The following is a 24380-nucleotide window of genomic DNA, read 5'->3' on the forward strand; positions in this document are numbered from 1 at the left end:
ACACCACCATGTTACGCCAAGAAAACCAAAACAACTGCAAATTCGTTCAGAGTCATGAAAAATTTTAGAAACTCCCCAAAATATCTGCACAGTAACACCTGTAGCAGTATATTACACATCAATAAAAATGTATTACTTTACCTGTAGAAACACAGATTTTACTTGCAATAAAGACCACAGAAGATCTAAAATCTTTCAGGTTTTCTACCTATGCATCCAGAAGACCCATCATTACAGAAAAAAGAAATACTCATTTACTTAAATCAGAGCTCTTTTTCCTCTGCAAAACATGCCTCATACAACCAGATCCTTTCCTGCTCAACAAAGGAGAGATTCATATCGTCATTCACAATATGATTGGCTAGGTAGCAGCAGGTATATATGAACAGATATGAACTTCAGGTTAGACTCTAATGTTAAAATTATAGTATATTACCCTAAGAGCTGGCTTCATGCTTGTACACAGATAAGAACAGGACCTATAAATGTCAGAAGCAACATTTCCTGCTCTACCACGCCCACTTTAGAGAAATCACGTATTACCAAGAAAGAAGGCAACTAATGTAGGCACTTGACATCAGATTTCCAGCAGTTGTTCTAAGAGGACAAGAATAAACTGTTCTCCATGCTTCCAAAGAAATGTAAAGTATTATTAATTTTGAGAAACAAAAAAAACCCTTTGTAATCTTAAGGGACGAGAAACAGGACATATACCTAAACACTTGCGAAAAAAAACCCTTTGTAATCTTAAGGGAAGTTAAATATTGGAACATCCATCCTTGCTTTTGCTGATTAGCTGTTCACCAACACTAGGTATAGCTGACTGTCCCCCTGTAGCACTAAATTACTAGCTGACCTAATCCCTCTGTCCACAACAGAACATGCCACTTCCATTTAGTAACACATGGGCAAAGAACTGCTTGTTTAGTGAATTAGTCTGGACTTGGACTAAATTTCAGGATGGTTTCAAGGAAAGAAATGTCTGGATTCTTAGACATAAGGCAATTTCTAGAGTTTCCAGCTTGAGAGTAAAGAATTCAAATCAAAATAACTTTCATGTGATAAACCTCAAATTGCTTTGTTGACATCATCTAGGCAGATGTAAAATTCAAACAAACCTTATAAACCAAATCTCCTAGCTGTCTATACTGGGGCCAAATCCAGATGGTAGAAATGAGAAAGAAGACAGGCATGGTAAGTCACTATGTATCAAAAGTAGCATTCATATCTGTAAGTCACAAAGTATTTATGGGGTTTTTTTGCATATATACAGAAGACATGATAAAAGAAATTACAGCAGGCAATCACCGTAGACCATCAGAAAATATATCAGAACCTAACTCAGCATACATTTTACACATACTGAGAACAAAGTGCAGCTATTTGACAGTAAGCAACTACAGGAACAAACATGCACACATACAAAGAGGTTTGAAATAGCAAGACAAGCAAGATCTTTCTCAGTGAAGAACTCACTGTGAACAAAAACCCACTTTGAGTAACACCCAGTGGCTTCAGCTCAGCACTCATGTAACCAGGTTCACAGGCCATATCTGCATCAGCAAGTGATGCAGACGGAGGGAAATCAAGTGATGCAGACGGAGGGAAATAAAACATTTGTAAAAAAAAAAAAAAGTTGGTTCTGGGGGCCTACCAGCTGCTATATGCTTTCCTAAACTAAACGCCATGGACTAGATGTCCATTAGTGAGTGGTACATGTCTGGTGCAGTGCTGCAGCATCTCTTCCAACCTGTTTTCATTCAGAAGGAATAAAATTCACTCACACTAATATTGCTCTGCAACACAAACCAGAGCATGCTGAAGTAGGGACACTTGGGAGACAAGATTTCAAAAGCACACTTTCCCCACCACCCCAAGCTAACAAACTGATGTTCACTAAACGCTGATAAAACAAGCTGACACAGTAGTTTTTAAGAAAGGAAAGACAAAGTGAAATGATGAGGTTAAAAAAACAACATTCAAGTTTGACAAGTTGGAAAATCCTAGCATGTATTTGAAGGTGTGAAAAATTGTTATTCTATGGGAAAAAATGAGAGGCTGAAAGTCATAAGACACCTTCTGAGACACTGATAAAGGCACACAAGTTCAAAAATGAAAGTCAACACACCAGACACTGAGCTAGAAACATGAGTCAAAAAGTACTACCAGCTTTGGGACAGATAAGCAAAACAGTTAAGCCAAAAAGCAATATCCCATAAGCACAGCTGCTCAGGGAATTAAAAAACTGCTGTGGTGGCATATGATGTAATAAGCAGAAGATGGTACAGACCTCAGCATAAAGTCTTTCATTTATAATGTTAACTTGGGGTAAAAAACCCCAATAATTAGAAAACCCCTAAGAGGCAACAGATTACTTTAAAGAGAGAAAAAAGAATCCCACCTCTTGCACAATGAGTCCTACTTGATTTTTAAAATCCAATTAAAAGCAGTAGCAAAGAATATTTATATTGAACACTGCTTATTAGAAAAAGGATCTTCTTTTGAAACATTGCAAAGTAGGTCACATCTATTGTGCCACTTACTTTTACATGAAAAGTTAATTGCAAAATGACTTGTAGAGAAACCTTTATAGAAAATCATAATAAAGGCCAAGTGTTGAATTCAGTAAGTCTGATAATTTAATGCTGTAACATATTTGGAACATCAAAGATAACAAGCCTCAAGAAATAAATCAATAAAAAATCCTGTGGATCTGTTCCAGGCAGATTAAATGCAGCATTTCTCAAATCTTATGGACCAGGAATATGCTGCACAGATATCTCATTTCATCTCTACTTTATTAAACATCTTTTTCAGTCATATCTAAGTAACGATCAGTTTAAAATTGTCTTGGTTTTTTATTATTTCCGTACAATTTAGACCAGCAACAAAAATTAAATTCAGCAAAACCTTAACCTCTATTACCAGAACCTTGACTTGCATTCAAAGCCTCTGAGTCACTATAATAGTCTACTCAAGCTTGGTCCAGCAAAGATAATGAAGATTCAAGATGAATGGTATTAGTAGTACTAAAAACATTTCTTCTGGCATTTTGCAATCATTATTTCATCTGACTGGGCTACTTGCTACACAACACAATATATAACAACTCTCTAAGTGCATACTTGCAACTGTGACTGGAAGTCACTTGAATTTCTTTTTGTCTACAACAGCCAAAAGTCATAACCTTAATAAAAACCAAAACAGACTAAGCCTTAAGGTAACTAAAGCCTCTTCCAGTTGCTAAGACCTATTAAGTTTTACCCAATTATGTTACAATCTTAGGGAAAAACCACTCAGAATTAAAGTTGCAACAACCTAAATCAATTTGTCAGTGGTTAACAGCCACAAAACCCAGCATGGGATTTCTGCTTCTATTCCAAAGTTGTATCACTAAACTAGGCAGATTTTTTTTTTCTATTAGCTTTCCCAATGTTGTTTTTACAAGACAGAGGAGGCCTATGACTTGCCTCTCCCATGGGACAGGGGGACTGCTTAGCAAAAAAGACCTTGTGTAACATGAAGGCTGCACTTTATTTTGCCAGGATACAGGAAAGACCAACACTCAGTACTGGCAAGGCTGAAAGACTGAGTTCATGACACTCACGACATGGACATCATTTTACTCACAAGTCTCAAACAGTGCACAATTTTGATTGTGGAAGTTTATGCATCTAAACTCAAACCAACTGATGATCCAAGCAGATCAATTATGCCCAATTTTGCTGGACTGGTCCACACCAAGAACCAGTAAGCTGCAAGGGCCTCTCAGACAATTCCCAATCCCTAGTGCTGAGAGATTTTTCTGTAACTGCTTTCATTACTCTTGATCAGTTTACTGCAGTAAATTCATTTGAGATTGTCAACAGATCTAAAAAAACACAGCACCAAGAAATGCTTAAATTTACCAGAACTGTGAAGACAACACTGCACTTTACAACCCTCTTAGGAGGGTGCAGAACACAGGAGCAGAGGGGTGGTGGGAGGAGGCCCTGCAGCAGCACTGGCTGAACGGGCTCCTGCCTCCCCATGCCCTGCAGCATCCTGCTGCCCCTAAGCAAAGCCCCAGCTCAGCCTGGAGACAGCTGCCTGCCACCATCACTGCCATGGTAGTACATGTCAGCAGGGTGGCACCGAGAAAACTTGGTAAAGCAATTCTGTGAAGGCTGCTACAGTACGTAGTTACAGCCCAAAGCTACCTTCTTAAACATGAAGCAAAAATATATTGATTTAGCACTACAAAGTCAACTCCTAGAAGCAAAATGTGTTAGAATAAGCAAGTCTGTGAGAAGTATCTGGCCTGATAAATTATGGGATTCTCACAGATGCAAACATCAGCATAATTTTGTATTTACACTACTTTATTTCTGGTATCTGCCATCTGTGCTGCACTATTTAACAACAACATCTGACCCACAGCCTCAAAAGAAGAAAGTGTTATCGTTATACTGATGTAAAAATCAGTAGTAAAACAAGTCAACTAACAACAGATAAAAATACTAGACTCTGGCAGTTTTTTAGTAGTGTTATTAGTCTTCCTCTTTATGCCACCTTCTAATACAGTACTCAACAGTCCCATATTACAAGGAAGTATTTCCAAATCTCAGTATCATAAACCAATGAAAACCTTGTACACATATATAAATACAGGTTATTATCTGCCAGTGAAAATTATTACTATTGTAAATATTTTATGAAATATAAACTCAAATACAATACTGTAAAATGAAATTTAAAAATGAAATGAAAAAATAAATGTAAAATAAATGAAATTTTATTCAGTCTTTCATATTTCATAATATTTCTGGTTGGTTGTGATCTCCTGCCTCCAGCACCACTTGGAGAGCACAAGGAGGTAGGACCACACTTCTGATGGCAGCAATATCTCAAGATCGTAGAGGCAAGATGTTGCTTTTGAATGACAATGACATTATTACTGTGAGGTTAACATGGCTACCCAAGTAAAAACAAATTCTCCCTGTGCAGAGACATTGTCTGATAGTACAGTTTATCAATGAGCCAAATGACTACTGAAAGCTCATTGAAAGATGCTATAAAAAATGCCAAAGCAATTGAGAAGTAGGACAACAAAGCAAATATTTAACGCGAATTAAATAACCAGCTGCATACAAAAAAACAAAACCAAAATGCCCACCACTGAGCTCATAAACCATCAATATAACAAAACAGCATGTTCAATGAACTCAGTTATTGGGTAAGAAACCATAACCTTCCTCTTCTAGAAAATGCACATGATTTTATGCATGGAATTAATCTAGTTAAAGGCATCACTTCAAAAGCTAGAGCTGACATATAAAAATTATTATACATTGTGAAGTGGAGATGCAGTAAAATAAAGCTTCTAGATGAAGCTAAGATGAAAAACAGGAAAGTACAGAACACCTACCACAGTCATTCAATTATTCTATAAAAAGCCTAAATACAAACAGAATCATAATGAAAATTATACTACAGTCATCAACAGTAAAATTAATTTCCTTGTGACATAATTCCAAATTGTAAAGGGATGTGAACTAACTTACATTTGGATATATATTTTTCACACATATTTGCACACTGTGTGAAATAGTATAAAAACACACTTTTGTCTCTAAGAAAAATTAGTTTATGATGTATTGTCTTATTTGATAAATCCATTCATGTACAAATTCATAGGTGACACAGTAAAGGGTACATTTTGTATTTGAAACTTTTTGTTCTTTCAGCATACTGTATAACTTTCTTAAGAAAATGCACACTATAGGCAGAATGATGATAGGCTCTGAAAGGGAACTGCATTAAAACACAAAGCTCCTGCAATTGTTACTAATCTCATTCCCTGCCAATCCTTCCAACTATTTTGCGACTTTTGCCACTATCAATTGCATTGCAATTTTCATACATTTAAAGCTTGTTTGTTTCCATTAGGGGGTTTTGTTTGTTTGTTTTTGGTTTTTCCTTTTGTTCGTTGTTTGGCTGGTTTTTTTTTTAACATTATTGTGTACTCAGTAATATATGCAAGGAATGTTTAATCACTCTTCTGGAAGGTGAAAAGTAACTCTTGTTGCTTTGTAACTCACACTTCAAAGAGCAAAGCCTAAGTCACGTGTTTCACAAAGGAAGCAGGGCAAACCCTCACTATTCAGCCAAATCTACAAGGATGTTTACATGCAAAGTAATGTATGTGAAAATATTCATTTGCCATTTATAATTAAGACATTCATCTACTTCTGTCTCAAAATAAACTTAAGGGTTTTTTCTCCCTCCACAAATGGATCAAAACAATTCAGACATTTACAAGTTAGGTTAACTTACAGTATCTCTACTCAGCCAACCAGCATTAGTGTGAATGCTACAACTGCTCCTGACACAAGGGGGTTTCATGGGAATTGTTAAACACATACAACTCCATATGAAGCATCTGAAGTAAAATTATGACTAAGGCAAGAAAGATACCTTAGGAAACACGATACCATAGATTTCCTCAGAATCCTGAAATAATAGTATTAAAAAGTCAGCAATTCATCTGGATCAATGAGCTTCAGCAGCCTTAAAGTCAAAGTTGTCTCCAGAAAACTGACTAAACTCTTACACACTTAGTTTCCAAAACTTGGCAAGATTCTGGATCTCAATCATAATGGCAAGCTAAACTTTCAGGGTTTTCTCTCTTGTAAAAGTACCACCTCCTTATAAGGCCAAGTATTTCAAAACTCAGTAAAAGTAAAGGTTCCATAAATCAGTTTAATAGAATCACAATAAAAGGCCTTTGACCACCCTTTGTTGTATCAGCACCACTGACATCTGCCTTCGTGCGACTGTCTCATGACAGAGGAACCCCTGAATTTCATCCACCACAGACATGCTTCAGCTCAGGATGGAAGAAACCTCTGGAAAGCAGGCTCCCAGAATCAACAACCCATTTTTCTGTACACAATATCCGAATCTGGGGACATCCTAGTGCTAGGGAGTTACATAAACGCAGTGAGACAAATCTAATCTTCAAGCTAAATCTCACCTGCTACAATTAAAAACACAAAGCAGAAGTATTACTACTACCTCACTGCAAGCATTTTACTATCTGTTGAGCAACTGGAAAAGAAAATGAACAGTGAAGGTCTGGGCCAAGATTTGAAAAAAAATATTAATTGAAAAAATCTCCTAAGTTTTCCAATTGGATAGACCTTTATTAAAATGCGTGTGTGTCTACTGTCAGATTTATGGCTACAAAACAACAGAAGATGACCTTATCTTACACTCTCAAGTACACATTTTCAGTGGGTTGTTCTAGATTGGTCAAACCTTGTGGAACCCTTCTTACATTCTCATACATGAGAAATCAAAGAAGTTCAGACTGAATTGGTCCAATCTTTTCTCAAAGCTCATCTGCATTTTTGTTTTGTTCATTTAATAACTGTAGTTTCAGAAATACATGAGCACCATGAGTTACCAATTTCTACCACTATCTCTTTATTCAAATAAAAATACATGTATCCATGTCCTGAAAATTATTTTGCTGAGTGCACAGACAGCTCAATTAAGTTTGTGAAATTAGCAACAAGTAAGCTCTGCAATTGTTTTGTGGGTGCCCAGTGCATCATCTTATCAATTTATATTAAAAGGATCCCACCTGTTGCCAGCAAAAAGTTACACTATTTTCTTAACCTGTTCTTTGTTCTGTAAGTACTGTAAAACACCTAATTTATTTCCCAAAGGATTACTGACCTGCTTATAATGCACTGACCAAGTGCAGAAAGATTCACAGACAGAGCATTCATGCATATACTGTTTCTCTCCCCTACTTAGCTCAGCAAGCATGTGATGATTCAAGTCAAAGCAACTTATTCAGTAAAAAAAAAACCAAACCCTAAGATGGCTTGAACAAGATGTAATCTCATCTAAGGAACCATAATTGTGGGCCTAAAATAACTTATCCAATCAGTATCTGTATGATCTTGGAAGCACTTGTGCATGTGAGTAACAGGCAACTTTTCCATTTCAACTACCGTATTAGTCCTGTTTATTTACAACTGCTTTCTCTAGTGAAAGAATAGGTAAATTAAAAGAAAACTTTTATCTCTTAGCTACACTGAGGCTGAAATAAAAGTAACATGTCCAAAATTATTTGCTGCTAGTTCTCTCCCCATGTCAAAAATATTTGAAATTTAGGACAGGATTTAGCTTGACTTTACTGTAAAAATAAAGTGAGAAGTAAGTTTTGAAGTTTATACAAATATGCTTGCAGTAATAGCCTTTACTGTAAATTTTAGGAGGATTTCACCATTCCCTATGTTCCCCCATTCCTATACTCCCCAGCTTTGAGTATACATACACACAAGCAGCAACAGTTCCTTGGAATGCAGCAACTTTCATGATCCGAATCACTAAAACTTCAACAAAATGAAAACTAAAACACCTAGCTATATCCAGTATAAGGGCAAATATTAAACAAGCTTTAGCCCTTGCTGAAAAACAGAATTTAGGGAGTCCATTCACAGAAGCTTCCACCAAAACCATTCTATTTCAGTTGGAAGAACTCTAGAAAATAAATGAAGCATAAATGAAGGACTCTGCATTCATATGTACATATCATACACTGGAGAGAAAAAAATTACATTTCAGTAATTTTTTATAGGTCAGTTGCAAAAGCCTGCAAACATTAATTGTATCTGTTTTCAGTAAAGACATAAATGGAGCTGAAAATGAAAAAGGAGGAATAACTTAAACGGGAGTAAATTTGCACCTTGTTTAGATAATATAAGAGTAATTTGCTTCTTTCCCTGATATTTCTCCTGCCTTTATTTTATTCCCATAGTAGATGTGAAGACAGAAAGATTCAAAGTGCTTCAAGATCTAGAATGCTGGAATTTTCCCCCCAGGTGTTCATAAAACTGGATCTAGGTTTTGAACATTAGTCTTTATTAGCTTACTTGGAAAAACTTCTGAGCAATTTTATTTTAGCCTGTCAATACAGAGTCAATATATTTATTTTACTTTCATATACAACAGTTTTAGCTGATTTCTAGTTGAAAGACTATTTGAAAACATGGTTATTTTCAAGAGGCAAAGGTTTACAAAGCTGCACAAGAAGTTGGATACTAAGAGAATGTAACAACCTTTTCAACTCTCCTTATCTACTGTGAGCCAAGTGAAAGAGCAAATGGAACATGTAATACACAGTATGCATTTAGCTATACCTGAGTGATCAAAGGTGTACAGTCAATATTACTGCCATAAATTTATTTTTATAAACTTATAAAAAAAGTCAGAATAGCATGTAACAGTTTAAAATTTCCTAAGCATAAACGCAGAAAGTTGTAATGGTCAACAGTTAAGCTACAGGACTCAGGGAACCTTAAAATAATTTAGAAATAAAATTTGAAAAAGCTTTTGCAAATCCACTCTTTTATTTCCTGTTGGAATGACATCACTCTTCTGCCAACTACAGGCTTCTATGCCCCATTATGGCCACTTCTCCCACAGGCCTTCAAGATCTGTCATTTGTCATTCCTGGTGTATGGAACACCCACCTTCCTCCTCTTGAAGTGCCATTCTAAGATCCACTTCTGCAACTCTACCTACAGAAAAAGTAGGCAACTAAAACATTCATTCACTGTGTCAACAATGTGCCAAGTCATCAGCTTTCACTGTGTATGCTGTGCAGCATAGCATTTATCTCACTTTATCTTTCTTACTACACCATAATGATTTTACCCTCAGTGCATCAAATCTAAAAGTAGGGATTTAATGTACCAAAATCACTTTGGAGAAATTCTATTGTTTTTGAGTGCTAGCTGCACCTCTCGGTGACCACAGAAAGGATGCATATTCCACATCATTAATATGCCACTGTGCCTATCTGCATCTGTGGTACATGTACATGTGTAATCAATATAAAGAGAAAAGAGCAGCCCATTTAGTTTTGTTTACACTGTACTAAATTTTAATCCTTTGCTGGCTCTTATCAATTTATGAAACTGAATTGGAAAGCTGCATTTATGCTTTTTTTTTTGTTTCATTTTGTCTGAAAAGGCCTTCTACTCTCTAAACCTATTTCCTCCTCTTTGAAAATCTAAATTAAAATTCAGCTAAGAGTCTGTAGGAAATGCTTCTGTTGACATAGGCCAAGGTCTATCAAGACTATGTTCACAACTGCTATTAACCATATTTCTAGACAGTCGTGGAAGCAGACTTGAAGCATTTTCACCTTTTTAAAAATTTGAATGGAATTGTTGTTTTTTTTCTAATTAGGAAGAATGTGTTGCCTACACATATCAAATACAAGCCTGCCATGAGATTATATTACTGACCTGCAGGTGAAATGAACTTCAAGTCACACTTCCAAGTCCTCCATGTATTTCTTCATGCCACTCCATGTAAAAGTGACATACTTTACTGCCTAATATATTTATCTTTGGTAAGAAGCAGCAGAGCTTCAGTAATGTCAGTGCAGTTCTAACATACAATTCATCATTAATAAGGGGAAAAAATGTTTAGGAATTGCTAGTTTTGTAACTGTGTGGCATTCCAAATAGGAGAAATACCTGTAACTTAGATTACTTCAGCAAACAAATTGCACAAAGCATTTTCATCAGAAACTAAAAATGGCTGAAGATGTAAAACGCAAAACCACAACAAAAAACCTGAAGACCCTGCACAGTAGCACAAGATGTAATCAATAACTCAATTTAAATTACAAACACAATGCTTCAAGATGAAAAAAAAAAAACCCAAAACAAAACAACACTGGCAAGCATATGGCTGAAGTTTACATGAATAAATTCACTGAAATTAAAGCACCTGCCACTGGAAATGTACAGCTTAAAGCTAAATGAAGACCTTCCTCACATACATTTCACATATTGAAACTATCTCAGTACTGATAGGAGAAAAAATAGGCTTATTCAACTTACATCTTTTTCTGACCGATGTGGGAACATCGATGATTGGCTGTAGTACATGTTCTCATCATGGTAGTCACCATCAACCCCCTCTACGAACTTCTTCCTTGAAGCACCAAACATGCTGTTTGTCACCTAAATAAGAAGAAGATGTATTATACACCATATATTATTTGGTTTGTTACATAGTTGGTATATATTTTAAATATATATCTATAGAAGGATGGTTAAAACCCATTTCTAAATATCTGAAAATTCCTCTTAAAAACACTTTTCATATATTGCCAGTATAATGGAGCTTTCAAGAGGGATTTTCATGTGACAAACTCATATTCCAGAAACAACTGGGGTGGGGAAAGGAGACATATTTTCATTTTTTGGAAGAGTGTTGTTACGCTTATTTTACACTCAAGCTTACTTAAAATTACAACATGTCAAAAACTAAAAGAGCAAACTTCCCTAGTTTTTCTCTCCTCAGGTAAACATTCACCCTAAAAGGAAATAATTAAGAATATTCTTTAGAACTCGGTGACCTTAAAAGAAATAACAAAAATAAAAGAGAGAAGAAAAAAAGAAAGATCGGTGAAATCTTCCATATCTCATCGCCAGAACTTGGAAAACCAGCTTTCAACTTGACCCCACTCAGATCCATGATAAGTAAGAGAAGATGAGCTTAACCACACTCAACAACCTCATCACAGATTGGCAAAGTTACTGCAGGCAGCCCACAAAAACCCACTAGATTTTATTTCACCCTTACTCCCAGAATCGCGCATGCACATAGTGCTGCTAAGTCAGGAAATGGAAGCCAGAGAAAACAGCAGCCACACAGCTGGTCACAGAACCTCAATTTATTATAAAATTCAATCCTGCAGCAAGGCCACACAATGTCACTAAAGCATCTTCTGCACACAGTGTGTACTTCTCTACCTTTCATTTGATCACCTGACTAGGAAGCTCTGGCCCAGTACAGCGTGCGCTAACCAAGCCCTGCTTTAACCACCCAGGTTAATGTTCAAACCAGCCTAGTGGCACATACAGGTCAGCACAGAGCAACTTCCCAGTTTCTTGTACCATATGGGGAGACTGGAGAGACTGCAATCCAACAGGGTGATAATCAACCCTGAGCTACTGCCCTACAGAACTTATCTTCACAAGGATCTTTATAATCTCGAAAGGTAAGGAAGCTAAGGTAAAGCTCGCTTATGAAATGCTCTGAACCTTAAAATTTACTATCTTCACTATAGCATTAGATAAACTTAAAAAACACAGGATTTCAAACTGATTTTTTTTTTACAAAAAAACCAGTCAGTCTGCATTACCTTAGGCTCAGGCTTGAAACTGAAATTTCAAAATATTTATTTTGGTTGGCTTCAAGAAGAGTTACTTTCAGCCAGAAATCCTCTTGACAGAAATCCCTGCTGACACAAAATTACTGTGATATTCCTCACAGTATGGCTTATTCAAATTTCACCTTTACTGATGAAGATTTCCAAGCAGTATTTAAATAACATGGCTGTTCCTAGACTGGTAACAATTAAACCCCATGGTTTCAAAGTCATAGTACTTTTGATTAACAGTAGTCAACACCTGGGATGCATTTAATACAGCTATACTCCACGGAATGATCTCAAAACATTTGGCTAAACAAGAGTCTACTGCACTACTCCTACAAGAGGATTTCAGATATTCAGACTACTGATATTCCAGAACAAATGTAAAATCTGTTACAAATATGTGAAGGATGGCATGTAAAGGTACTATATACCTTCCCCAGATTAAACTTGTCTTTTATGTTTTTTACAAAACATGTGCAAATATAAGGTCCCCACGTGCTAGAATGCAATCAGCTGACTTTCACACTTATAGCGAAGCTTTCATTACACTGTAAGCATATCCCACTGTGTTAATCCCGTTACAATGCAATTATCACCTACCAGATGGGATGGAGCATTTAACAGGCTAAGGGGATTATCTTGTCCTTTGCTCTGCCTGAGTAAAGTGCAGAGAGATGAGCAGTTGCCTTTAACTGCAGTAAAAAGGATAGTGAAATGCTTTGGCAAAGCTATCTTCAGCAATAGAGAAGAGAAGCTGGAGTCTCCCCCAACTACTGCTCTTGAGAAGCAGAAAAGCAGCTTTACACAAGTTCCAAAGAATTCTTTGGTACTCCTTTAACAATACCTGGGATAAGTAAAGGATTATTTTTTTGCCACATAACCTTCTCTTGTGATACATCATCAGAATAACAACTGAATTGTGATAGAAAGCAAGTCCCTGATGCATATGTGGTACTGTACTAATGTAATAAGAAACCCTGAGCTACAATACAGGAGCTATATAAGGGGGAAAAACTATTGTCTTTGACCCAGCAGATTTTGATCTTATTTCTTCAAAGGTTTACACGTGGCTGGCTACGTATGTACTGTAAAGATCTCTAAGCCAGTGGGTCAGACCTCTCAAAATATATGGCTATAGCTGCTCCAAGAAAGTATGTCCAAATGTAGTCTTTCTACTGAAAAGTTGAAAGATATTTTAAATTCCCCACTAAATTCAAACTTTCTAAAATATTATTTTCTATACTGAAAATCATAAATGACAGCGGCCCAAAAAACTAATCAAGACTATTCCCTGAAGACTGATGAAGTACAGTGATGTTAATATGGAGTCTGACAAGGGCATGGTTATAAAGAAAGAAAATGAAGAAAACTTCTAATAATTAGATAAATATTCCTTTTTTATTGGAAATCCATATTTCTACATGACACCTAACAGAACTGTGCTGATGAACTCCAGAGAAAACACAGCAGGCTGCAGCTGTAGGGGAAGAGGGGAAGGCTGAGGAGCCTGCAGTGCTCTTGTCTGCTACCCAGCTGTATCACTGCACCCAAGTACCCTGAAGACCTTTGAAGACTTTTTGCCGACACTTGCTCACAACAGCATTTTTGTATGTGATTTTGTGTTGCTCAAAGCTGCCAAGCGAAGCAGTCGCATGCAGTGTTCAAGCTGTCCAAACTCCCACTGAGGGAAGTGGTACAGGCAGTGGAAGGCATTCTGGCAACCACCTAAAGGATTCACGTTAGGCACCCCTAACATGATTCCACTGCACTAGAAAGAGCTGTCTCCTGTTCTTAGGGTGAACCACAGCACAGATCAACAACAGAGAAATGTGGTGGTACAATTCACACCACTATCCAGCCCTGTCACAAAACTAACAGCACAGTAACACGAGGCAAGCTGCTAAAAGCCAGTAACAGAAAGAGCAGGACCTGGGATTAGAGACTTAAACTGCAGCTGCTGTAGCCAGGTTGCTTACTTTGTGCTCATTCTGAAGCTAAAACCAGCAGCCAATTTACCTACTTCCCAATAGTCACTGGTGACGGTGACTGGCAGACTTCTGAATCAGAGCACTTGTCCCCATGCAGACTTTTATATTACAGCAGGTTTATGCAATGACAGTGTCATACCGTTGCCAGGTTAGCAGCAGGCACCTTCCAATCCATGTTAACTTATTCCAGGATTCACTAACACGCTCATTAGTCACTCATAATACAAGCATATGCACAGATACTGGAAAAACACTGTTGTGGTACTCTTTGTAAGAAGGTGTGAGAATAACTGGGTCTGTGCCAAATGCAGACAGATCTGCAGATGAAACTTAGTTGCTTATTTCCTAGGACAAGAAGCCACTGAGAAACCTCATACACAGACTGACAGATTGCTGCCCAATCAGCTATGAAAGTAAATACAGCAGAGTTCATGAAGCCCTTACAAATAGATCTTAAACCCTTTGGAAATGAACAGTGACCTGAGGTTTTTGACCTTCAGGTACAGGGTCTAAATTGGTGAGGTGAAGAGAGGTAGAAATCAGCCCTTATATTTCAGTTCCTCTTTCATATATATCCATATACACACGCCAACACAATCTCACAGAAGTGGTATGCCAACTGCATGACAATTTTATTACATACAGAATTCTTGTCTCTCAGACTAATGTCATGCTTCCCCTCTCCTAATCCTCTAAGTACTCTTTCTTTTCTACTGCGGGAACTCAGTTCTCCGTGGCACAAGACACACTAGCAGTGTAACCATTCATTAAAAATGTAAAAATGGTGCACTTAGGTCAATTCATTCTTTAGCATAATGTTGCAAAAGTACTTACAACTCCCACTGGTAGTCCCATGCAAAATATTATTAGAAAATATTGAAGGTGACAGAGGAAAGAAAGGGAAGGAGCTACATATTAGGATGGAGTTAAGAGAACTAACCTAATACATGGCCACAAACCACATTGTCCACTTCTGATGAAGTGAACACATGTGCTTCTTTCAAAGCATGAGCTGCACCTGGCTCAGGGCAACCCTTGGTATCAACAGAGGCTGGGGGATGAACAGATCGAGACCAGCCCTGCCAAAAGGACTTCGGTGTGTTGGTGAATGAGAGGCTGGACATGTGCCAGCAGTGTGCACTCAACGACCAGAACACCAACTGGATCTTGGCTATCCAAAGCAGTGTGGCCAGCAGGGTGAGGGAGGGGACTCTGTCCCTCTGCTCTGCTCTGGTGAGACCTCACCTGGAGAGCTACATCCACCTCTGGGGTTCCCAGCATGGGAAGGACATCACCCTAATACAATGAATCCACAGAAGGGCCACCAAGATGATTGCGGGGATGGAGCACCTCTCCTGTGAGGAAAGGCAGAGAGAAATGAGATTATTTAGCCTGGAAAAGAGAATTTTTGAGGGTACTTTAATTGTGGCCTTCCAGTACCTGAAGGGAGCCTACACAAAATATGGATCATGTACTGACAGGACAAGAAGGAAATTATTTTAAACTGACAGCAAGTAGGTTTAGGTTAATGTTAGGAAGAAATTCCTTACTGTGAGGGTAATGAGGCACTGGCACAGGCTGCCCAGAGAAGTTGCAGATGCGCCATCCCCAGTTTTCAGGCTGGATGGGGCTGTGAGCAACCTGGTCTAATGGAAAGTATCTCTGCCATGGCAGGGGTCTGGAAACAGATAATCTTTAAGGCCCTTTCCAGTCTAGGCCATTCTATGATTCTATGTTTAGAACTCACAACTTCAAGCTAATGTTCATCAAGCAAAATGCAGTCAGAAACCTGGTAAGACTTTTAAATTCTTCTGTGGAACATTTCCTAACAACAGGAGAACTAGAAGCACTGTACAAATCTTATGAACTTGAAGGATCTAATAACCAGTTTGCTGTGGTCATTGACCTTTATACTTCAACTGAGAAAATAACCCAAAACAACAATCAGTAGTTATTTTAAAGAACATATAAAGAGAAATATTTTAAATTGGGAGGAATACTGCAGTATAGCATAATTCAGCACACAAAAATGTCTCACCAATAACTGAGAAATATCTTAGTGAAACTGAATTTTTATGAAAAACTACTAAAAATTTTGTCTTAAGCTGCAAGAAAATCCTAAAAATTTACTTATAAAGCAGTTCTATGATTGTGTATTGATGTTAGTTTAACATCCTGAAGCAAATTATTAAAAAATGAAAACTAATTATATTTTTTGTTTTGCCATATTACTATAGGCAGTATCTAAGGAGTGCTCACTCATGCCATTAACATAGCCAAATCTAAACTAAGATGATACTATAAAATCTCACAGGAGAATGAATACTTTTAATTTTCCATAGAGTAAAAAAACCAACATTGAATTACAACTGACGAAACTCATCATCTTTGTGAGATTAAAACTATACACAGTAATACAAGTTGGAAAAAAAAAGAGAAACCCTTTTAGGAATTCTAGCAGTATCTTCCCTTTCCTTCCTCTCCAGTGACTACAGTGTTTGTCAACAGGCACACTATCATTACATGGAAGCAATTAAAAGTTGTAATCTCAGTTTGATGTTACAGAGCTTCTACCCAATTATCTACTATTGCTGCTGATGTTGCTGCCTAGGTATTAATAAACAAAGACAATAATTTACTGTATTTCTTGTCTGTCACAAATCACTGTTTTCACAGAAGATGACATACCTACACATGGGAAGGATCTACAAAAGTGACCCTTAATGAGCCTTTTAGTGAGAAATAAGAGACTCTCAAAATGTCTATCAAAAATCACATGAAACACAAAATGATCGTGCAATTTAAGTCAAAATACAGAATCTGGAATTCCATCAGTTGGTTTGCTAGCATAAATTAAATTTATAGTAAAAATTACTACAGTTTATGGTCCTATTTCTCGCCAAAGAGAATTCCTATTTAACCTGAAGTGGAACTGATATACAATAGAATATTTATTACCAAGTTGCTAAATGCAAAAAATCTTTCAAATCTCAAACCTTTACCGATAAGTTAAAGCTATTAAAAAAAATATATGAAAAGTACACTAGAAATAGATTTCATTTTCTACAAAAAAGACTAAACAAAACCAGAAGCTGAGATCCTTTGTTTTCTCATTTCATAATCGCAGTTTGTCCACTTCTTCAAGGTGAATAAGAACCTCTACCAGAACACTGTATGATTATGCTATGATAACAAACAACAACTTTGTAGTACCAAAACAACATCATCATGGCAAACAGAGTATTTCACTGTATTTCCCTTTGTGTTAAAAAGGTTTTTTTTTCTTTGATTAGCTTAATACTGGCACAGTTTAAAGACATTGTATTCTTACCCATTGTAAAAATACAACAGTATAATAGGTATTTTGTTCATGTTTTGTTTCTGTGTGACTCTGCCTTGGCAGGGGGTTGGTCTAGATGGTTTCTAAAGCGTCTTCCAACCCTAATGATTCCGTGATCTTTAACAACTGGCTTCATATTTTTTTAAGTTATGTCAGTCTTCAAGTTTCAATCTCTAACATAGAAGACTAAAAGACAATCACAACATGAGAGAGAAATCTGTCAAAAAACTTTTAAGTCGGATAGGTTTTAGAATAAACCCCAGGTACTTGTCACATGATAAATCGATTGTTTTCCAAATTCACACAGCACTGTAGAAAACAAAAGCAATTACAGACTTACACAGGTCAAGTCTGAGTAGTTGTAGATACAAATGATATCCTTAAAACACTGCATAGTCTTTCCTCCCAAAAAGTAACTATGACAGACAAGATGCTCAGCAACCTAAATGCAGGAACTCCAAACAAATATTTTGAGCATCAAAAAAATAAAGGACATACAGTTATGATTTTAGACTACCCTCCACTCATATTCTCAGGAGCAATCATCTACAGGGTGAAGTTTTACAAGTATTCTATGAAGCATAATAATGCTTTCAAAAGCTACACTAAAACTGTGAATCTATGCTGCATACAAACTATATCCAAGAAATGGCAGTCCCTAACATCAAAGAAGCCACAGAAATTCTCCTGAATAAGATCAACATGCTAACTGTTGTTAATCATCTTTAACTCTTACAAAATAAACATTTTAAAACACTCCTGAAATAGCACAGGAGGAATAGGAATAAGAATAAATCAACATTGAAATTACTAAAGCTGAACTGGAAAATTTTGAGTATAAGAAACTCCATTTTGTCTTGTAACATGGTTGACACCATGTCCATCCTGGGAAAAAGTCTTGCAGGTTCTCCTCCTGGTACAGACACAACACTTGAAATATATTAGCAACCAACAGTAGTTTGGGATATGACTTCTCTTTAAGCTGGATGCCTTTTATGGGTTTGATCAATGAGTTATACTCATAGGGAAAATAATCTTCTGATACACCATTCAAATGAAATCCAAACACATACAAACACATACACTTCTGCAAATCTGTTGCTGCCTTTCTTGTATTTTCAAATACAAGAAAGTCAGCAACAGATTTGCAGAAGTGACAAGGGCAAACAAACTCGCACTCCATCTAGAGCAGTTTGGGGAGAAATCAGGATGATGCCACATGCATTCCACCTTAGTCAATGATATGACCTGAGAAGGAGGAATGTGTCTCCTCTGCAAACATGGCAATGAAATCACAAGTCCTGACTACTGCACACATCTGCACACCCACACACACACACTGTGTGTAATACAGCATGTGTGTGGGTAACACACTGTAAAATACACAGCTGTATTTTCTTGACAATATTCCTTAAACCATGGCCTTGACCATTGGGAACAATGACTACTTGTCTGATATTATTATAAAAATAAACCTGTCCTATAAAAACTGGTACTTGGTTAATGTAGGAATGGGTGAATCTTAGGAGAAATTCAGCTGTGAAGTCTGTAAATAAATAAGCAGAAAACATCAAAATTCCATTTCAGAAAGATAATGAAATGTCATCAAATACCCTCATAATAAACTTATTACTGCAGTGACACTTCTCCTGGCTCCTCAGAAATTTATTTCGTGAGTCCCTCTCAACCACTACATCTCAGCCATAATAAAAAACTGACATTGGCAGGTATCAGAATGGCACCTTCCTACCTTCTTTTGCTTGATAACCTTTGACTCATCCCATTATGTAATTCAGAAACACAGTGGTTGAAAACTACTTGCAGTTTAAACTAAAAATTGATTTTGTAATTGAAAAATATTGCAGTTTGCCATATGAGCTGCATTAGTGCTTCTAAGTATTTCACTGTTGACACAAGTTTAGTTCTTTTTCAGTAATTTTCCTTTTGTAACAAATCAGAATAAGATAACCTCTTATTCAGTAAGTTCATCTATTTGAATTTTATTTCCAGTTTCATACCCGGACTTGCCTTTTTTGTTGCTTTGTGGCACATTCTTTTAAAAAAGAAATGAAAAGACAATTCACCCAATTAGAAATTCTAGATCTACTCAGATACCCTCTGGAGACCTCCTTAATAGAGCATATACAATCATCTAAAGCCCAGCTTTAGAAGATCAGAAAATCCCTAATATATTAAGTTCTTCAGATACAACAAAATCCTACCATTTCCTCCAGGCCCCAGAGAAAGAAGTTGGAATGTGGCATTTTCTTAAAACACTGTGATCCTCAGAGCAAACTGATAAACATGCAACTTCTGTGTTCAGCAAAATTCTGTTGCAGACAACTGTGCATATGGCCAAACTCACATGATGCATGTGCAGTCTGAAAGCTGAAAGGGTAAGGTAACTAGAGAAATCAACCCATAAAGTAAAATTACACTAGGCACACGCACATTGTTCTGAATTACTTACAAATGTGACAGATTCTATAAATTTCTCATGGAAGCAAAAAAGGAAATTGTGACCAAAGCCAATAGTTCAAAGAAGTTTGCACTTCCTACTCTAAAAACTCCTTTCTGTATGAAGTAAGTCATAGAACTGGTTATAAGTAACTTCAGCTGAAAATTCAGAGGGATGCCAGATGAGGCAAAGAATATAGAGGGAGTAAGAAGCTTGTGTCTCAAAAACTTTGTTCCATCTTGTACTGGCAACAGAAAATGGGATTTTAACAAGGATATACCATCTGACCTCAGAGTAGTGGTCCTCTCTTCAGGTAAGTACTCCCCCTCTGCTAGAATGCACTGAAACAGGGCAGTTGTTCAATACATGTTTTGTGACATGTGTAGGGGCACGTAGCAGAGCAAAGATTCTTAAAGGACATAAATGCACTGCTGTGAAGGGAGCTAAGCAGGTTAAGTGATAATCAGACAGGCCATAAGCCAAGTTTGGAATTCTAGCATCTTAACTCACTGAATCCCCAGACAGGTCAAATATGTTCAAAAATACAAAGAAATACAGTACGACTTCTGATAAAAAGCTCAGAACAGTTCTGGGAGAAGAAAAACACTTTTAAGACTTTTCCTCATCACTGGTATGTAACAGTCATCACGTATTAAAAAAAAAAAGACTTTTTAATAGCCATTATAACAAGTTAACTAAGTAAGATTAAGTACTTTGGACTCCAGCTTCACAGTTAAGAGAGCTGCAGTGCTGAAGTATTTTTTCTCTATCAACTGCTACAGCTTGGATATCAGCATGACACACTTTGCCACCTAAGATGTTTGGTATCGTTCACAGCTGCTCAAAAATATTTTCCACAAACAACAGACAACTCAGACTATGCACAAATGGATCAACACAGCTTAAACTGGAAAACAAACCAGACCTTCATCTACTCCAAGCCAGCACTATAGTCTGACTTCTGAAGCAGAGGTAACTGCTTCCAGTATCAAAGAAATGATACAAAGGTTCCACTATAAGGAGCAGCTCAAAAACCTTTTATGTTGATGAATCCGCTAAGAAGCTATCAAAACAAAAGAAAACCCCTGGTGGATTAACACGCAAACATTTACGCTGAAATCAGAATCTGCTAAATCAGAAATTTTTACAAGGAAAGCTAGTGGCGAGGAAAGAGGAAACAACACTCTCAGATTTTAGGGAGGCTGTATCCCTTCAAGGGATCAAAAGTGAAAATGGCCTGCATCAAGGACACTGTCAGGGCAGGAGGTGGTAGCACAGGGATGGGAGTGGATGAGCTGGAAATATGAAGGTCAGCTGTGCCTCACAGGCAAGGGAAGATGGTTACAAGGACAGGGTTGATATGCTTGTCAGTGAGCAAGTATTTTACCACACTACCATTACCGCATGCCTGCTCTATTGCTGCGAGAGTGGTTTTTTCCCATTTCTCTTAACCTTGCTGTAGTCCCTTACAGGACACCTAAGTCAAGCTGACAGAGTTTCATCTGCAAAGTGCCTCCAGCTATCTCTATAGTCACTACCTTACATACAGTTCAAGCAATATTTAACACTTCCTACACACCCAAATCAGTTGAAACCAAAAATGCCCATTAATAAGCTTTCTAGATCTGTATTCCTACAAAATATTAAGTCTTAATAGACGATGAGTGTCACAATATCTATTAAGTATTCTGCATCTGTTCACTGGACACTGTTTTCTGTTGGTTAATTTACTGTTTAAAAACTTTTGCACTATGCATCAGACATGTGGATGAAACTTGTAAACCAAATGGAAAAAACAAACTCTGAAGTGTTAATTCAATATTGGTGCATAATCACACGATTTAGGTGTTTTCATCATGCCAAATCTTATTTATTGTATGAGAAGAATAAAGTATTAAAAATTAAAGAACAGGGCTCCTTTGACCCTTCTATTTGCTTTCAGCTGATACTTTCAGCCAGGAGGCTAGATTTCTGCATCTGTGCTTCAGCTAAAAGAGCAACCATTGCTCCAGCTGGGACATTTCCACAAAAATGTTCCTCTTTCCAGGAATACTGAAGTTATCTTCTTTTTTTTTTTTAGCACAGCACCAACCAGTTCCACTAACTTCTTATGACAGCTGCACTGCCTTCCTATTTCTTCCTGGACAGAGTCAAAACTTTCATGTTTGGTTAATCTAAAATACTGTATTTTAAATAAGCCCTGGTTTCCTGAGCATTTCCTGCAGTTAAGCAATGTACAGTGAGATGTGCAGCATAATTAATAGAGTAAGAACAGAATATTTTTTTCTTTCATTACTCTGATGGAGTTTGTTGGCATTAAATAAATCAGTACTACTACAGACCCATTTCTACTCCAGCTTCTGCCAAGGTGAGGGGTGGGGGAAGGTGTATTGTTGGTGGCTTTGGGTGTGGGAGGGCTTTTTGTACAGGGAGCACAAGGTAGATAAATCTTAACTGAATAAGAGAGCCGCTACTTTTTATCTTCTATCAGTACATTCATACATACAGTATTTAATGTAAGCTGCTAACCATTTCTTTGAAGCACCTCAAGAAAGAGGTAATAACAGTACTTTTAATTTAAGTTGAATTTTAAGAAATACAGGCCTCCCTTTGGCTTGGGCTTTTTTTTTTTTACCTCCTGGAGGTATTTTAAAAATAGAAATAGCTGAGAATATTTGTGGCCAAAAAATTTATTCTGCACACACAGCACATCAAACATCTTGTCTTACGTTAAAATACAACTGGAAAATTCAAAACATTAAGTATGTTTAATATACTGAATACTTGAAGGAAAAGAAGTATTTATGAGCTGCCACAACCTCCTGGCAGCATACTTGCCTCTCAGTGACTCTCCTTCTCCAGACTAATGTTATGGTCTGCAAAAGCAGAAACACTTCCCAGGAGCACAGACATGTTGAAGTTAAATTCATTATGGGTTTTTGGAGTGTCCTCCTAAAACATATGTACGAGTCTGTGACTCTTCAGGGCAAATGAAAAAATCCAAGTCAAAATTACAAACTTTTACCCTCTGGTTATTTATTTACTGTACTTTTTATTAAATGAAACTCTTCAGATGCTTCCTAAATATTCCAGGGCCTGTTTCTTGTAACCTTCTGATTACACAGCCAGGCCATGTTGTGATTACAGCTACACCAGGTTCAGACATAAAATAAAGCATGACAAAACAACTTTGAATGTTTTCACATCATATCTGAGGTACAAGGCCAAACCAGTCTTAAAAAGAATTTGCTGATCTTTTAAAAAAGATAATGGAAAAGTACCGGAATTATTTAAGACTTTACATTTCTGAACCGCAATTCCTCATAACTTTTATTATTTGATACTACTCCACAGTGGAAAAGATAAATCATACATAGACTGAGCTCCCTACAACACTATCACAAATGCAATCAACAAGTAGAATTAAGGAAGTGGTAAACGCACCTATCGTGTCTTTCCACTGTATTAATCTTGCACGTGTTTAATTTCAACCTCTCCAATCACTCTGTTGTCCATTAAAGCTATCAAAAATTGAATCAGACAAGCTATGCACCCTCTCTATGCACACGGACTTTAGTCAGATTTCCATATTGCAAAAATTTGGCTTCATGCTGTAAACTTTGTTCAAATATCAGAAACTGAAATAACACACCAGTTTTAAATTAAAAGCAATTCTTCTTGGAATGGACAGACTTTACGCCACAACATTTTAAAACAGAGCTATCTCAAATTGGCAGTCTAACCTCAGACTGCAAATGTTGCTGAGACCTGGCCCAAGCCCCAGACATGGGATGGCCCCCTCCATCTCATACCTTCCTCACAGTTTCTGAGACAGCAGCTGTATACAGAGTTCCAAAACAGAACAGCAACATTTAGTGCCTCAACAGCCTGGTAAAACAACCAACAGGGCACTGCTTTCCATTATTCTGGTCTCATTCCCATTAAAAAAAGAAGAGTACTTTAACCGAAATTGTGACATCTCAATCTTCAGCTAATGTATACACTTTACTCAAGAGTTCCTAGTTCTGATTTCACAAAATTCAGAAGTTATCCAAGTTATCCTGACCAGCAGCATTACTTCACTTTCATCTAAACTAGCAATAGCAAAACACTCAAATGAATTTTCGTCTCAACATATTTTACCAGTATTGCAGATGGAGAAAGCAGAAGATTTAAATCACTACACCACGATCTGATGCCAAATTCTTTGAAGTATACTCAGAGTCAGCCAAGTCCTGAAAGAAGTTCTTGCTTCTTGAGTGATACAATCCCTTTCCTGCCCTCCCTGGCCTCCAAAATTTTGAAGCAGAATCTTAGAAGATTAAAAAAAAAAAAATGTTCCAGATATAAATCTTAGTC

The 24380-nt window shown here is 37.1% G+C and overlaps 1 protein-coding gene across 1 annotated transcript in view; it reads right to left on the minus strand.

Annotated features, from left to right (window-relative positions):
• Window positions 1-11050, minus strand: part of CNOT2 (CCR4-NOT transcription complex subunit 2) — a 35571-nt gene extending 24521 nt beyond the window's left edge. The window contains exon 1 of the mRNA XM_005419216.3: window positions 10911-11050. Coding sequence (XP_005419273.1) covers window positions 10911-11021 — 111 coding nt within the window. The 5' untranslated portion in view covers window positions 11022-11050. The remainder of the gene's footprint in view (window positions 1-10910) is intronic.
• Between the last annotated feature and the right edge of the window lie 13330 nt (window positions 11051-24380).

Source organism: Geospiza fortis, unplaced genomic scaffold (genome assembly GCF_000277835.1).
Source record: "Geospiza fortis unplaced genomic scaffold, GeoFor_1.0 scaffold166, whole genome shotgun sequence".
Taxonomy (NCBI): domain Eukaryota; kingdom Metazoa; phylum Chordata; class Aves; order Passeriformes; family Thraupidae; genus Geospiza; species Geospiza fortis.